We start from the raw sequence: 18,005 nt of genomic DNA, 5'->3' as shown, positions 1-18,005 counted from the left end.
ACACACACACACACACACACACACACACACACACACACACACACACACACACACACACACACACACACACACTTGTAATATTGCCCACCTTTCATGGCAACAGATAATGTGGTTTGAGTGAGAAACTTTTCTGACCTTTCTTTGCTTTCAGTGTTTTTCTCCAAAGTGTAGAGAAGATGCCATCAGTCCAGTCGTTTGTGGCCACATCAAGTCGACCAAACATCTGCGGCGCAGTGATGGCTTTAGGGTTCATTCGCATTTCTCTATGGGGTTGACCACACTCTGGCAAAATAATACATGGCCTGAGACAGTGAACTTATCATTTTTTAAGTTAGCTGTTTAAAATTTTCAGCAGTTTCTTTTATCCTCATAGTTTGCTGTTTGTTTTTGCTTTCTGGTACCTGGGCTCTGACCCATAATTTTTACATATAAAAAAAAACAATACATCAATATGTACTACTGTTACTGCTTTGACTACTTCAATAACTTTCACATCATCACAAATCAAACCTTTGACAGTTTATTGGAAAATCTGTGTTTTCCCTAATAATATGCATAACATGAAACAAATATGGAACTAAAAAGTTAAAGACTGAGGCATAACCACATGCTGTGATGATGAGTATTAAAAAACTTCTACCAAGCATGAGTTTTTGTCTCTCACAAATACAAAAAAAAAAAAATCAAAAACAGTTAACTTACAACATATTTGTGTATCATATACCTGTCATGGCTCTCATCAATGAATGTATACAAGCAGTCTTTCCAGCCCCACTAGGCCCCAGGACCATCATACCATGCCGTACCCTCTGAGTCTCAAACAGCTGGATGATCTTTAGCTTCCAGGGAGGGTGGCTGATCAGACCAGCAGCTTCAACCTGAAAGATCAATAAGCAAATAGCTAAAATTATACTGATAAACCTTACTGCATGTCCACCAGATATAAAAACCTGGACCTCACAAAGTGCAAAAATAAAGCTTTATAAAAAAATGCATAAAATAAGCATAAATAGCATGTTCATGTTTTTTGTGCTTTGTTTCTTCAGAGGTACTTAGTATAGTTACTTGACAAAAGATAAATGGCATCATTTGTACTCATTTGGAAGCTTTATCTTGAGGTACTTAAGAATGACTTGAAAAATACAGCAGTCTTACAGTCCATTAGGCTTTTGTCCAAATTCACTCAGCCTTTTTATTTCTGTTTTACCCTTTATACCCTTTCTTACTTTTTCCTAAGTCCTTGTTCCTTTTCTTTTTTGTTCAACTACATTTTATAAGTACATTATTCCTACAATGTTTGATTTCTTTTAGGAAACACAGAAAAGCTGATGCGTTGCTGCTCTTACCTGTTTGTCAATGGCAGCCTCAAGCTCCGGGTAGCCTACTTTATCGAGTTGTATTCCTGGGAAAAGGTCCTCAATCAAGCTCTGGAAGAGTTCCTCATCCTCATCAATCTTATAAACACACATAAGGACATACAGTAACACAGAATTGAAGCCAAGAACTGTTGGTTGTAAATGAATGTTATTATGGACACTGCATTGCATTTTTAAATAAAATCAAAACATTAAACTTGTTTTTGTTGTTTATTTTTTTACGTACAAATTCTAAAGCCTATTAATCTTAAATAAAAAATAAAAGTAATATAATTATTTATTTAATATGCTGTAAATTTTCGAGACTGACCAGTTTAGAAAGGTTCATGTCCTTCAGAACCCTCATGACAATGGTGGATTCGGTATCATTGGGGTTGGCTCGCTTGGCAGCTCCAAGCGTTCGCAGAACTGACARAATGTTCCGCAGCCCAAAATCATAGTGAACCTGGACAATAAAACACAGCATCTTTGACTGTTTTCAGCTCACATACAGAATGTCGAAAACATTTCTTCTGGAGTTACTTTGACATTTGAGTGTCCAATGTCAGTCTGGAAAACCATTCAATGTATTTACGCTGTATGCAAGTGACAGACTGCAAAACATGGACCAAGAACAAGTGTACAAGCATTATACTGCTTGCCATATGGAATTAACAAGTAGTACAGAAAGAAATCTTGGAAAACTTAGAAAACTCTTCCATGTTTGAATCATTACGGTACACCTTGGTTCTTAAATAAAAGCACAAATAAATTACGGTTTGCTGTTTTCTTTGTTTTACCTGTTTAGAGAGCTGCTCCTCACACAGCTTGTAAAGAGTAAAGAACTTGCAAGCCAGCTCTATGTTGTCTATGAACCCACAACTGGCCAGTTTCACTCTAATAATGATCTGGCGATCAGGAACCATCATGGCTACAGAGCGGAAGTTGATCTTCAGGTTTTCAGGAAGCTCCTGGCGACCTGCATARCCTGGATTCTGAGCACAACAATATAGACAAGTTGTGATGATTTAAAAATGAGCACCTGCTGCTGTGTTCTAAAAGCACAAACTGGATACAATGACTAAATGAACCTATAATAACCATAAATGAAAACAAAACTAGTTCATGTTCTCTGGTTAATTTTAATTTCCAGTGGACATAACTCTGTCATCATTTTCTAGCTGCCTGTCCTACATTCACACAAAGTAAAAATAGATCTCTGATCCCGCTAACCACAGGAAAGAACTTTTCTTTGCCCTTCCATGCTTGCCTTGGGACTTGACCAGAAGCTAAAGCAATCAAAGCATTACTATGTGAACAGTATGATAACAAACAGTAGGCAGTATTATTTAAAGCAGAGCCTGAGTTTAAATAATGTACAAACGTTCTTGGTCAGTTCCTCACAAGCTTTTTTCCATTCATTCTCATGAAGTTGTAAAATTGTGTATATTTTTGGAAATAGTCCATGAAGAAAAATTATTTTCCTTAGACAGTGAGCACAGCAGCACCAGAGTACTCAACAAAGTTGAATGAAGGACAATTATAAGATTAGCAAATGTGCCAAAAAAATAAAATCTGGGATGTATGTACTAAAGATAAGGTAAAAATGCTCTACTGTACATAAGATTTACCAATGGTGGTGTAAAAAAAATCATCTGATTTTGAAATGATACTGTTGTAGTGTCACTGACCATCGTGAGGAAAATGCCAAACTCAGGATTCATGTCAACACTGTCTCGATCAGTGAAGATAAAGTTTTTTCGACGCTCCTTCTTGCAGGTCAGAACTATTGCAATCTGCTGAGCGGCTACCGACAGAACGGGGAGGTCAATGCGATTGAACTCATCAAAGCATCCCCAAGMGCCAGACTGAGCCAGACCTAAAAATCAAACAGGGTAAATGTTTCATTTATGTTAAAGCATTAATATTTGATATTCTTAATCTCTGACTCATTTAGGAAAACAAGAAAATAAACCATTCATTTCTGTGGTATTTAGGAATCACCTTTATAACATTTACCTTTGAATATTCTTCCTAAGCCTCTGAAGTCCATTTGGTCAGAACAGTTGAAAACCACAACATATTTTCCCAGACAGCGACCCATGTCCTTCACGGTCTCAGTCTTTCCTAATAACAGAAGATTTATTGCTCATAGACACAAAACAATGGCACAGTTTATGGCAGAAAATTCTCTAACAGGAAGGTAACAGTTTTCTTCTTTTGTACTAAAGTAATATTTTTGGCATCACTTAAATACTGAAAAAATAAAAACTTGTTCATTTCACATCACTGTTACTGTGACATGATGCACTGTATTTTTTATTTTTATTTTTTTTGTTCCGCTCTCAAAGGAGTAAGACGGTTCTCCCTTCTCTCCGACCCTGCCTTATCTTTCCTGCTTTGCTGTTGGAGCCTTCTCTACATTTTTCGTCCGAGACTAGAAATTATGGATATTTTTATTTTTATGGACTTGGTTAGCTGGTCTTTCAATAAAATTTTTGGAACAAAGTTTATTTTCCTTCTTCCATGGGAGGACACGTTAAAGGTGGGACCTCTGTTCTTCTCTGTTCTGGATATACATTTGGACTCCGATCACTGTATTCTGCAGTTTGGCTGGGTGGTCTCCTGGTGTTCTACAAAACAGCGTCGGTGGCTTTGCACTTTCTGGCTGACTGACCAACTGGATGGACGGCTGTATTCTATCAGCACTCGGACATTGGGCCTTGAGCGAGCTGGACTCGGTCTGCAAGCGGTTCTATTGAGGGTCACGGGCCGGATGTGGTCCCTGGACTTTGCTGGCCAGATGAAATTCATCTTGGAGAAAGCTGATGAATCGGCTCGGCGGTATGTGTCCACACCATTTTGCCTGATTGGATTTGCCACCTTGAGAGTCCCAGCAGACACTAAGGCAGAGGGAAAATTGCTTATCATCTGCCTGTCCCCTCTGTTCCCAAAACAACTGATTAGAGAATCTGGATCTCCCCTGGCAACAGCCTTGACTGTTGTCTAAATCCTTCCTGGTTGGAACATGTCGACACGCCCCCCCCCCTCCTCCCTCCTCCTTCACCCGTATGATCTGATCCAAATAGATCCCTGAGATCTGTAAATCAAAAGCTGTTAGTTGTTCCCAGGTCTCAGTTGCAGGACCTCGGTTCTGGAACAATCTCCCACTGTCTGTGAGGTCTGCTGGGTCTCTAAATGAGTTTAAGTCTCTGTTAAAAACTCATCTGTTTAAACAGGCATTTGAGTCTGAAGAGCAGGATCATTAGGCCAGCCTTTGATGTTTTCTTTGATTTTATTGTTCATTTTATTACTGTACTTTGTTCATTGTTTTTATTTTATGCTCCTGTACAGCACTTTGGTTTTAACTGTGCTTTATAAATAAACAATGATGATGATGATGATAATGATGATGATAATGATGATGATGATGATCTCTGAGAAATATGAGGGCCTACAGAATGAACAATTTACCATCAATATTCTGAACTTTGGCTGCGCTGGCTTTGGGACTGGATTCTTCAGGTCTCCTTAAACTCACTTACTCCTCTGGCTAAAAACTTGCTCTATGTAGAGTTTTTTTTTTCATAAACACCACAGTGTGTCACAGTGTTGATATAATATGATGTATGGCTTTTTTCCTCATCTTTCCTTCCCTTGTGTGATGTTCAGTTTTTCTTTGTTTCTAAGTTGGCACCATGGCAGGCAGCTTGTTACTGTTGCTCCACTGTCTTGAGCTGCTGTAATGTTCAAATTTCCCCACTGTGGGATCAATAAAGTTCTATCTATCCATCAATCCATCTATCCATCTATCTGCAAGATCTGAATGCTTTCCCCTATTTTTAATCTTCAACAATACACCAGTGCTATATGAAGCCCCATTGAAACAATCTAAATAAATCTACATGTAAAAAATTCTTGTTAGTTTTACCTGTGCCTGCAGGACCTGCAGGGGCTCCACCCATACTCATACCAAGAGCCTGGGCTAGGGTGATGTAACATCTGAAAAAAGGTTGACACATGCATAGACATGTTTCAGTTTCAATGCTAAAAGTAATCCTTTTAAATTATCATTTGATCACATCCTCTAAACAGCCTCTGCTTTTCTATGTTCGTGCATAAAACACTGCAATATCATTCTTCTTTTGGAGGGTGGAGGTTGAGAACAGCTACAGAACACACTCCTGATGCGAATGGAGTTAGTTTAAAGATACGTTAGTGAGAAGGTTGACTGGCAAAAGGACCTTAGATTTTTAACAAAATCTACAACAACTGCTTCCAAATGTTCGATTTTGTTTAGAAGACAGCAAGAAAAGATAAAGGTTGGAACTATCAGTGTGAAAACCAGGGCTACTTTGGTGCCTTCAACCATAAAACCAACCTGTCACTTTTTCAGACAACTGTTGTCAGATGTCTGTTAGTCCCTCCCTGCTGCTGTCCTTTCAGTTTTCTATTTATGAGCATTAGTTTGACAACATTTCTTCCCTACACCCAGTGTCATTTTTTAGTCTCTCAGTCACAACCTCTGTGAGTGACAGAGGTGATGATCACTAAATAATGTCTGCTGCTCCCTCCAGACTCAGTCTACTGTGCTCCAAATCCCAGGGCTGCTTCTCACATCCAAGATATTATTTTGCAACAGAAGCTTTAAAAATCTTAATTGTTTTGTGGTAATCGTTTACTCCATTTACAGTTTTCTGTTTAGGGTGTGTATTTAATTTTGTAGGCCGATGCCAACGCAATTTAATCAGGCAAATTTATTTGTTGCAATTTAGTCAGTGTTTTTAATGTTTTAATTGTGACATTTTAAAGAATATAGTTTTCCTAAGTCAACAAACCCTCTCAACGTCATCTCATTCACAGTATAACTGAGAACAATTCTAGADGGACTCTTGGAGCCCACCATGACTTTTGAAGTCTTTTGGGAGAAAATTTACAAATCCTTCAAAAGTATTGAAAAACTCCTGCAAAACAAAAGCAGATCCCAACATGGGGAAACTATCAGAAATGCTGTTTAAAATTTGCAGATTGGCGAGGTTAGCCAACTCTGCAGAGGCCTTTGGTGTAGAAAACAAACACAAACCTAAAAGTTGCTTTGTTTTAAGAGTTTTGGAGTAGATTGTTTGCTTCATTTAATTTCATTTTCTGTTGATTTTGTAGTTGAAAATACACAGTAAGTGCAAATAAAATGCAGCATTTTAGATCTAGATTCATAAAAAACAAACAACTTTCCAATTCTAATGTTGCATGCCTACTTTTTTAAATGACCTTTTCACCTGTCAGTCAGAGGCGTAATGACAAGCCTTTCTGTGCAGCCCAAGAACTCATTCTGGTAAACAAAGCCCACATCTGTGATGTTTATGATCATCTTGTCTGAGTCCTCACTGAAGTAGAAACGGCACTGCTTCAGCCACTCAAAGTCATTTGGGCTTTTGATGTGCAACCGACACTAGGAGAAAGAAAAATCATAGATCACCAATTTGAAAATACTTAATGGAGAAAAGCAACCACTGGAAAGAAGCAGAGGGATTGTAGAAGACAGGCAACAGGGAGGAAATGTTGTACAGTATTATTTGAGTAAAGATGACAGGACAAAACGTTGTTCAGAAACACTGAATAAGACAGGAGCAAAAGAAAAAATAGAAAATGAGAAATAATTAACATATTTACGAGGGGATTTAAGATAAAAAAATAAAATAAAAAAACAAAACACCAAAGTGTCTGCAGTGAAAACTCAAACGAACCCTTTCATGTGTCAAGATCATTTGGTACCATTAAAAATACTTTGAGGTTTTAAGACATTAAAAAATATCAATTAGTACTCTGCTATAACCACTTTCAGTCTATTAAACAGTTTAATAAAGTCTAATAATGTAGGGATACCAATGTATCTGCTTTATTTATGGAGTAATATCAGCATACTCACCAGATCATCAAATATGTCCCTCTGATGGACATGAATAGTTATAAGAGTCTCATATTTGGTTCTCTCCACAGCATCCAGATCTCGTGTGGTCATGCCAATCAGTGTATTAAGCAGGTCGAGGAAAAGCTGATTGGTTTTAGCCATAATGCGGCGATCAAACCGGGCATTGGTCAGAGCCTTCTCAGAGTCCCTTGTCCATATCATCTGGATACCAAGCAAGCCCACCTGGGTTTAAAATAATATTGTCATCATTGGAAATTTGATCACGTAATGGTCAAAAGTTTCAATAACTTAATGTAATTAGTAATTCAGTGTTGTTAAATTGCATTACAGAAATTATACTTACAATTCCAATTAGGGGTGTAAATTGTACATGTTGTTAGTTTTAAGCTCTTGTACTTGTTTCTTTTGCCAGCAGGGATGAGGCTTCTTGGGGATCTTTACATAACTGTTATAACTCACCTGAGCAGGGAAGGAGTTGATGAAGTCGATGAGCTGGAAGTCTGAGTCCTGGATGGCCAAAGCTGCTTGTTTGATCACCAGGTGTAATGACCGCTGGGATTCCTTCAGAAGAGCGTTCAGCCACACTTCGACATTCCCTTCTGCCATGAACGGACGCTCGAGCTCCACAGTCTCTCCCTCACGCGATGATATAGCCAGAATTCGGTCATATACCTGGAGTAAAGAGACTTATTAGGAGAATATCTAACTTGTTTTTTTGTTATTTATTTAAACGTAAATATATTTTGCATATAAAACAATACATATTAAATATTTCACACAACTCAGTTGAGTAAATTCTCATTTTTGTTTGTTTTAAACATCTCTTTTTTTCATCCTATGACTTTTAAATTCTACAAAAAAGGATACTTTTCTGTAGCCCTAATCAGTCACAAACAAACAACAATAAATAATAAGTATAATCAGATAATCACTTTATCATGGAATTGAACAGATTTGATGTTGTCAAAAACATTAAGCAGGTGGGCCTGGATGGTGTGGGAGTCTGAGGCCTGGCCCAGGATTTCCAGCAGGGCAGGGTCNCTTTTCTGTAGCCCTAATCTGTCACAAACAAACAACAATAAACAATAATAAAAGTATAATCAGATATCACCTTATCGTTGAATCGAACAGATTTGATGTTGTCAAAAACATTAAGCAGGTGGGCCTGGATGGTGTGGGAGTCTGAGGCCTGGCCCAGGATTTCCAGCAGGGCAGKGTCAGATACGAAGAAAAAACGAGGAAACAAGAGTCGCTTCTTCTCTAAGTAACTGAAAATACACAATTGTTAGCATGGAAACATGAAATGTTTGTTTCTTTCCAGCACTTATTTGTTTTTAATTACAAATGTGTCAAACCACCATTTGGCTCTCTGTGGTTTGACTGGATTTTGCTCACCCTGTAAGTGACTTCTGACAAATCTCCAGCTGTTCAAGCAGGTGAGGAAGCAGCTGCCCCATAGTCTCATCTCCCACACAAGACTGAATGATGTTAGGCATGTCATGGGCTCGCCTCATGATCTTCACCCATGACTTATCAATGTTGGAGAAGCGCTTTGCTTCCTGAAGATTCAAGCACTCATAAATTACATTATCATTTATACTTGCTAAACACTGATTTAAACATCATGAAGGTTTGTGTCAATACATTCAAAAGAACAATGTAACTGACTGATTTTTAAATCTTGATCTTGAACACTAATGCAAATAATTGCAAAACAAACAAAACATTAAGGCTAAGTTGTGATCTAGAAATTAGACATTCTCATTTAATGCTAGCTTTTGTATAAAGAAGAGAAGATGACAGTAATCAAATTTGGAATAAATCTTTGCACTAAATGGTCACTACATTTTTGCTATTCCTCAGATTTTTGAGCATTTATTAAGAATGACTATTATAACCTTATTTTACCTTGGGCAGCTGTTTGGCAATGTCTCCACCCACAAATACAGCTTCCAGATAGATCCATAGGTTCTGAACGGTCATCCAGTGTTCAATAATAACAGTGGTGTTGGAAAGGTTCTGAACCCACTTCTGTATCTGAGCTTTAAACGGGGTGTTGTACCTGAGACAGAAGTGAAATCTGCATGAAAATCAAGCAGTGAGACACACAACTCTGTGGCTGCTGTTCAGTTAATAAGGGAATCCAATTATACTTCTAATGCCTTCAGGAGAAGAACCTTTTAATTTTATCCCTCTCATCAAATTCCAAACACCGATTATGAAGATCCACACAGACATTACCTGTTGTTCATGAGAGACCCCAAAATCATCAGACTGTCCTCCAAGCTGGCAATGATCTCTGATGTGCTGTCTCCTCTCAGCAGCAGCTCCTCACGGTTCTTGAAGTTTGCAAACGTAAAAGTCTTGTTGTCCCACTCAGCGATCACTTGTTTCAGTTTCTGCTCAATGTTTCGTTCTTTTCCAGAACTGATGCAGATGTCCTTTAAAGCAACATGTCCCAACAATTGTTAAATGCATGAAAAATACTTGAAAGGCATGAAAAAAGTGGTCAAAGAATGTAAAAAAAAAACAATTAATTTTCATAAATGCATTTTTCCTAAAGGAATAGTTCAGATCTATTAAAGAGGAGTTCTGCAGGCTGTTCCAGCCGGGGACCTTCTTATTTTGCTGGGGGACTTCAATGCCCACGTGGGTGACAGTGTAACCTGGAGGGGTGTGATTGGGAAGAATGGAGTCTCTTGTCTGAAACTGAAGGGTGTTCTGTTGTTGAACTTTCAAAGCTATATGTCATAAAACCTGTAGAGTTGTTTTCCCCCAGAAGTTTAACAATTATAATATGAAAGTAGGTTAATGTGTGGTTATGTATGGTATGCCTTCAAAACTCATAGGTATCAAACTAGAAACTGAGAAAACACTAGGTACACTGTTCAAAGTGAAGCAAGTTTTAAATCACCATGGACTGAGATAAAGTTACTGAATAAATGGTTTTAGTTCCAAAAACAACACTTTCAAACATTACAAAAATGTTTAAATCACTACATGGACAAGCCAAATGCCATCTGGAGAACATTCTACAATCAAACAAGACAAGAACTGAGCTCTTTGGCTGCAATGACAGAATGCAAGTTTGGAAGGTGAGAATTTAAAACCTAAAAACACACTCTGTCAAAAAGAGTGGTGGTACATCCATCATGCTGTGCACAGGTGCATTGCATGATGTGGATGGAATAATGCAGAAAAATCACATCCAAACACATCAGCTTGATCTCAGATCAACTGAACTTAGACCCAGGTAGGTGTTTCTACAGCTCAGTGATCCCAAACACATCAAAACTAGTTTATAAATTGTTGAGTCAGGCTAAAATAAAGCTCCAAAATCAAATCTTTTCATAATTCATGAACCATACTTTAAAGCTGGTTTTGTGCCAGGAAAATAAACACTGTCAATGAACTTTATCAGTTCTGTCAAAATGTGCAGTCAGATTTATGCTAAAAGCTTGATATTGGCTATATAAAGTCTGAGGTTGAGTTGCAACTTGCTGAAGGATAGTTAATCAAAGGATATGGGGTTAAAAGCATTTATTTGAACAGGTATATATAATTCAGATAGTGTGTGAATAAAAAAAATGTGATAAATTCCAGTTTGTTCAAAGTTTTATTTTTAAAAGTTACTGAAGTTGTGTGTTTAATCGTATAGCCATAGATATGAGTTGTGTAAACTTGACTTCAACAGTACTGCTTTTCTGCAAAAGCTTGCTCTTTTATTCCTACCTCAATATCTTCTTTAAATTTGAGCAGAGGAGCTTCCATAATGTTCCGCAGCTTGAATGTATCGCTTTCCACTTCAAAGGTATGGCTAGTCACCTAGACCCAAAAATCATAAAAAAATACAACTTCCTCTAAACAAGGGTTGACATGAGTGATGACTTTATTTAAAGTCTAGACAGACACGTTGTGTTTTACTGACCTCAGTAATTCTCTTCCAATGGCGCGTCATCATAGCTTTGTTGGTCATAAGCTCCAACAGGGGGCAGCACTCACTGAATTCATCAATGGATTTCTTCAGGTCATGGAAAGCCTGCCACTCTTTGAGAGCATGAGGCAGCTTGCGGCATCTTTTAGTTTAGAGAGTGCAAAAGTGAAAAAAAACATAGCTAGTAGTTTATTTCAAAATTAGCAAATATTTAAGCTCAGAGAAAGATGTGTTCTTGTTCTCTTAAGAACCAGACTGATTTAAAATTATACTCTATCAGTTGATGTCCAATTCAAGCAGTTGCTCTTAGCACAAGAGCAAGAAATTACATTTTGAATTGAGAAAATATACAATCACATTTAAAAAGACAGTGTGGAACATGTCTGTGTGTGCGTCTGTTATAATATATGGAGTAATGAATCAAGATAAATTTGATTATATGTATAAATTACCACTTTTTAAATGTTATTGTATAATTTTGTTTGGTTATGGCAGAAGAAGTATGATACATTCCACATTTGTCATCTTGTAAAGAAATTWAGATGAGTATTGTTAAAAATCTTTCAGACGAGATCAAACGACTGGGTTGACATGGACATGATGTTTGTAAAAGACATAATGAATACAGTGATTGAACCGTTTACATACATCTGTAATTTATCATTTTCAACTGGTATATTTCCAAACAACATGAAAATAGCAAAGGTAATTCCTCTTTTTAAAAATGGTGAAAGACAAGTGTTTAACAACTACAGACCAATATCCCTTTTACCAAAAATTTTAAAGATTTTGGAGAAGTTATTTGTGATTAGATTGGACAAATTCATTGATAAGCAGAATATATTAAGTTACAGTCAGTATGGGTTTAGACCAAAAAATTCTACATCGATGGCTCTCATTTTAATAGAACATATAACAACTGCTGTTGATCAAAAAGTATTGTATCAGTATTTTTGTTGATTTAAAAAAGCGTTTGATACTATTAACCATAGTTTTCTTTTTGAAAAGTTAAACAAATATGATATTAGAGGACATGCATTACAGTGGGTATCTAGTTACAGTAATTGGAAGATAGAAAATAATATGTAGAAATAAATAATGTAAGATCTGAGTTTTGTAACATCTCGTGGAGTGCCGCAGGGTTCCATTCTCAGACCTAAGTTATTTATTTTGTATGTGAACGATTTGGTAAATGTATCAGATCTTTTTGGGTCTGTTCTATTTGCTGATGATACAACATTCTTTTGTTCCGGTAAAGATATAAAACAAATGTTGGACATGATTCAGACAGAATTTATGAAAATACAAGGTTGGTTTCAACTTAATAAATTATCATTGAACTTGGACAAGACAAATTATATGATTTTCTGTAACAATAAAGAAACTATAGACATTTCATTTAAAACTGATGATGTAGAGATCTGTAGAGTCAGTGAAGTGAAGTTTCTAGGTGTCATTTTGATAAAAAACTGACATGGAAAAATCATATAAATTGTTTAAGAACAAAAATGGCCAAATCGTTTGGAGTACTGTAAGAGAACTTTTCAACGATAAAGCACTGTTTATGTTGTATAATGCTGTAATTGTTCCACATTTAATTTACTGTATTGAAGTATGGGGTAAAGCTTGTAAAAATATCGCAAATCCTATTTTCATTTTACAGAAAAGAGCTATAAGAGTTATTACTAGAAAAATTACAGCCATCCATCTAATATACTTTTTCTTGACTTGAAATTATTAAAATTCTATGATTTGGTTGATTATAATATTTTACTGTTAATGTACAGAGCTCATAAAGGTGTCTAACCTTCCAACATTCAGGTAAATTTTGTTAAAAGAGAGAGCTATTATTATCTTAAAGGAATTGAAATGTTTGTGAAACCTTGGGTTCGTACGAGCCTGAAGGAGCGATCAACTTTAATCCAGGGAATAAGATTGTGGAACAGCATAGATGAGGTTAAAAATGCCAGAACCTTGTATATAATGAAGAAAATGTTAAAAAACAGTATTCTGAAGAAATATGGAGAATTATAAGTGAATTCATGCTAAATGTTGTTTGAGTTGGTGTCTTAATTTTTGCTTTTAATTCATTTTAAGTGTTTTAAGTTGTTTTGAATTTTTATTGTATTTTACTTTTCTTTTGAAAATATTTTGGGTATAAAAAAGGGCAGATATGATAAGATTTATTTGTCTTCTGCATCCTTTCATTTCATTTGATTTCATTTTGATTTTATGTTTTTTTAACTTTGTTAATTTTGTATTTCAAATGAAATGAATAAACTACTACTACTACAAAATTAGTTCACACGTGCCCATGCATCATCACAGGTATGCAACTGTGCAAAGAAAGTTATAGTTCAGCTCTATTAAAATGAGGTACTGTGAAAAGGTTCAAACAACTGTAGATAAAGTAGAACTTTAAATAACATCAGTTTGGGGAAAATTTGAGGAATGCTACTTTTTACATAGCCATTAACTTTTTTTTTATAATTATGTCCGGGTGCAAGTAACAGCAGTAGCAAGCTGTAGCATTTCTTTCATTTTCAAGCAGGAAAAATAACAATGTTTAGACCTCAAATGATGTCATGCACACATGTTGTATCAAAGTACCCTACAGAAAAAAATAGAGAAAAGGGAATTATTGAGAAACAATTTTTAAAGTGATTACAGTGGGAGGGATTTTAAGATAAGCAGAACAGTCAAACCAGAGGAAATCACAGTACAGATCTTTTCTTTTTTTTTCATGAAGTTATTTATGCATATTTTGGTCAAAGTTGTACACCATTAAATAGTAGATAATTCAGGGATTGTTTATTTTATTGTGATTACCCACTTACTTGGAGATTTACTTCATAATATGTTGTTAAATAGTGGGTAATTTAGGTACTATTAAACCATAATTTGATTGAAATACCTAGTAAAACTAGTGCTAAATAGTAATATACTATTATTATTATGTAATTACTTGGTAACTACATGGTAATTATGGAGCTGAAAGGTTACCCTTTTGATGATAGTTTGCGACATGGCACCTTGAATACCATTTGTGCTCCCAGTTTACACAGATAAGCTTTTTTGTTTTGACATTTACGTTAGCCTAATTTCTATTAAAATAACCAATTTAACATCAGAACAGCACAAAAGAGTCTAAAACTGTTTAATCCTAGGTTATTTCTATTTGATTTTAGGACAAATATAAAGAAAAAAGATTTCTAACCTGGTCTGAAAGTCAAGCAGCTCATTATTGACCCGCTCAATGTTGATGTCGGACCAGAGGATGTCATGGTAACCATTGACTGTTTCGATGACGTTGTTGTAAAGGCCATACAGTTTTTGCAGCAAAGCTAGTTGTTTTTTTATGTCCAACAGCTGAGGATGCTGGGTAACAGGAAGTCCAAACAACTCCTCTCCTCCAGTGTAAGTGATATACTTCCTGAACAGATTGTCAAATCGATTCTGAAAGGTACAACAACAAAACCCATTCATTTACAACATAATGGTACTAAATATTACATATATTATCATATAGCAGCCATGATTATCTCCTATTTCAGATTTTTGGTCAAATACATTTTCCAAAGTAGCAGATCTGTCAGTTTTAATCAATAAAACAGCTAATTTCAGCCAACATAGTATTATTTTGCAGCCATTTTATGAGAAAACAAATAATTTATCTGGTCTATATATTCTGCAGCACTGACCTGAAACATGATCAATCTKTCACTGGCATCCTGAGGAGCTAACCCCACCACCATAGGCCCATCCTGAAGCAGAGAGAAAAATGTTTTTTTTTTTATCTGTTTTAAAGTATTATTTGACTGGAACAGGAACACAGCAAAAAATGCCAGTGTTAATTTAACACCCACAGTGTTAATTTCAACACCAACAAAGTGTCGATATGTGTCCACACTCGCTGGTGTCAAAATAAGATTTGTGAAAGTGTTAAATTTTAGCATGCATTTTTTTTTGTTAATTTAACACCAACCAGTGTTTAATATTCCACAATATTGGGTGTCACATTAACATTTCAACAGTGTTAAAATAAAGAGTTAAAAGTAACACCAGTGTATTATTATTAACAAAGAAACTTATGGTGACAGAGTCATGGAGTCACCCTTCACACACCAGGAAGTACCTCTCACTCATGGTGTCGATGTATGGCCAATAACACAAACTTAAAGTTGAACAACTTGATCAAACTGAACAAGACAACTAAACAGAACAACTCATTTTTACTCTCATGAACTTTTTTAGTCATAAACATACAAACACATAATTTCTACAAGATTACCCAGCATTCCTTGCTGAAAAAATACTGGTCTGTCTGACTTGAGGTGGAAGAGGGCGGGGCTTTTCAGAATAATACTTTCAACACTGCATGGTGTTGTATAACAACATTGTTAAGTGTTAAACAAGACTTAACAGTGGGTGGACCTTATTTAACACTGTCCAGTGTTGAGACAACACTGAGGAAATCAACACTGTGAATTAACACCAACACTGGGTGTCAGTTTACTCAGAAAGTGTTAAAATAACACTAGGGGGTGTTAAATCAACACCCAAAAGTTTAACACTGAAATTTTAACACTCCTGTTTTTGCTGTGTACGTTTTGCCATATCACTATTGTTTTTACCTTCTCATATTCTTGGTAAAAGTGGTGGCAGTCCTCTTGAAAAGTCTTCACGTTGCTAACAAGCTCTCGTCTGAAGCGTGGCTGCAGGTCAAATAACTCGTTCTGAGCCTCCACTGACCTGGACAGCAGCTTTTCCCAGGTGTATCGCAGAGTGTCCACCTTATCAACTTCTCCTTTGGCCACTGACAGTTCATGTTTATGAAGCATGGCATAGGACTCCTGTGAGGAGGGGAAAAGCATTTTGTCTGACATGCTCAGAGCAAATTTTAATTTGTATAATCATGCTAGAACGGAATCAGGTAATATAAAATGTGAAAGTTTCACTTCCTAACTTTCAGCTACACTGCCTCTGATTCAATCTAAAAAAGGTTTTAATGAAGTACAGTAAATGCAGTTAAAAAGCAGACAACACAACCAAAAAAAAAAAAAACCACTAATTTAGTAAACCATAAAATAAAACTCTCTTCTGTAAACACCTACAGACTATGACATTAACAATAAAATTGCATACTAGGAATGGGCAGTGAATTCTGAACAGTTAAAATTATAAAAATTGAAAAATAATGTGACTGTTTTGTAGAGGTGCATGATATATTGTTTGAGCATTGTCATTGCGATGTATGTGTGCACAAGTCACACTGCAGGTCCTGCGATGTAGGAGGCAAATTAAATCAATGTGTTACAGTATTTAAGGACTAAACCACTAACAGTCACATGTAACAGCTTTTATTTTGAAGGGTTGCTTCAGCTGGCAGGAGTGGGTGGCTTCATCTAAAAAAAATCTAAAATGTTCATTTTGTTGTGAAACGTCTGGGACAATAATGGCAACGCTTTTTGGGAGAAGTGTCGTTGGTGAATTTTTAAGCTGTGGAGGGAGATGATGAAGATCTTGATGAAAACTATGATGAACAAATTCGCAGAGAACTAGAGGAAAAAAAGGTCAAATATGGTTATGTTAAAAACTATAGTGTCAATCAAGTCATCTGTTGAAAACTACTGTTTTATTCATAATGCAATACATATCGCAGGGTTAGAAATAAATCACAATGTCTGGGTTTTTTCCCAAATATTGTGCAGACCAATGTCTTTTTTTCGTACACTGGCACCTTTTTCCAGTGTTTTCTGTATTTGACTGAACACCTACCGCTCACCACCTTCCCATAAAAAATAAAAATGTTTCCACTCATCTATCTTATTTTGAAAGAGAAACTTTGGTCACAGGTGAGCTCAGCTTTCCTGTTGATCCACTGGACTAATGAACATGAAGCAATATTAAAATCCCAGCTGCAGAGAATTAGCAGCAGCACATGTCACTATGCCCAATGCCTCTCTTTCATTAGAGGGGTTTTCAGCTGCAGGATACATTTTAATTCACAGCAAGTTCCAAACATAAGGCCAAGGCCATTTTTCTTTGCTTTTTTTTTTTCAAAAACAATAAAATAGGCAGTGGTCGTAAATCATAAAGCAGCAGCTGAGATTAGTGCTTGTTAAGACTGCTTACTTTTCTTTATAAACATTCCCAGTGCATTCACAGATCTACTCAGAGCTTTACTTGTCTACTTAAGCTCTCTTTCATCATGGGCATTATGGGTAAAAGGAAAGAGAAAGAGAAAGAGAGAGAGAGAGAGAGAGAGAGAGAGAGAGAGAGAGAGAGAGAGAGAGAGAGAGATCAAAAATAACCAAATGATAAAAACAATAAATAAGTAATGGATGACTGGTTTACCTCAACTGGCCCAACTAAGCAGTCAATGTCGATCTGTCGCTCTCTAATCTCCTTGAGAGCAGCCATGACAATGCGAATGTCATCCAGGTCGTTGATCGGTCGATTCAGTTTTTTTCCTGCTTCATCAATAAAACCAAAGATCTGCTCCATTTTTGAGTGATATTCCCTGTTACAGTAGAGTCCGTAGTCCGCCACCCAATTCTTAGTTTCCACAGTCAGAGACAGCTTTATGGGATCTTAAACAAAGAGAAAAACACAAGCAAGTTCAGAGGTTAGCTATTATCATAAAATCAGTTCCACGTTGTCAAATTTACAATATTAAAAACGTAATCTTACCTGTAAATAAAGCTAAGGCTCCCACAGTGATGCACTCTGGTTCAGAGTTTATTTCCCGCTCCAGATCACGATAAAAAAGAATCTGGCTTTCAAA

At 36.3% G+C, this 18,005-nt stretch overlaps 2 protein-coding genes across 2 annotated transcripts in view; both read right to left on the bottom strand.

Annotated features, from left to right (window-relative positions):
- LOC106514250 (dynein heavy chain 5, axonemal) overlaps positions 1 to 6,856 on the bottom strand; it is a 10,272-nt gene extending 3,416 nt beyond the window's left edge. The window contains exons 1-9 of the mRNA XM_014003425.1: positions 6,632 to 6,856; positions 5,287 to 5,357; positions 3,375 to 3,482; positions 3,047 to 3,234; positions 2,156 to 2,350; positions 1,687 to 1,821; positions 1,347 to 1,454; positions 725 to 878; positions 136 to 282 (exon numbers count right to left, since the gene is read on the bottom strand). Coding sequence (XP_013858879.1) covers positions 136 to 282; positions 725 to 878; positions 1,347 to 1,454; positions 1,687 to 1,821; positions 2,156 to 2,350; positions 3,047 to 3,234; positions 3,375 to 3,482; positions 5,287 to 5,357; positions 6,632 to 6,723 — 1,198 coding nt within the window. The 5' untranslated portion in view covers positions 6,724 to 6,856. The remainder of the gene's footprint in view (positions 1 to 135; positions 283 to 724; positions 879 to 1,346; positions 1,455 to 1,686; positions 1,822 to 2,155; positions 2,351 to 3,046; positions 3,235 to 3,374; positions 3,483 to 5,286; positions 5,358 to 6,631) is intronic.
- A 1,475-nt stretch (positions 6,857 to 8,331) lies between these two features.
- On the bottom strand, positions 8,332 to 18,005 carry LOC106514251 (dynein heavy chain 5, axonemal; the record flags this gene model as incomplete). Its single annotated transcript, XM_014003426.1, is given in 11 exon segments — positions 8,332 to 8,552; positions 8,680 to 8,843; positions 9,193 to 9,346; positions 9,526 to 9,725; positions 11,017 to 11,109; positions 11,213 to 11,360; positions 14,436 to 14,674; positions 14,920 to 14,982; positions 15,853 to 16,071; positions 17,576 to 17,811; positions 17,912 to 18,005. Coding segments are annotated over 11 exon segments (1,824 nt in total), but the record flags the coding sequence as incomplete, so codon positions are not given.

This window comes from Austrofundulus limnaeus, unplaced genomic scaffold, assembly GCF_001266775.1.
Source record: "Austrofundulus limnaeus strain Quisiro unplaced genomic scaffold, Austrofundulus_limnaeus-1.0 Scaffold18, whole genome shotgun sequence".
Classification (NCBI taxonomy): domain Eukaryota; kingdom Metazoa; phylum Chordata; class Actinopteri; order Cyprinodontiformes; family Rivulidae; genus Austrofundulus; species Austrofundulus limnaeus.
The sequence above is the reverse complement of the archived record's forward strand: the minus strand, read 5'-3'. Positions and strand labels throughout refer to the sequence as shown.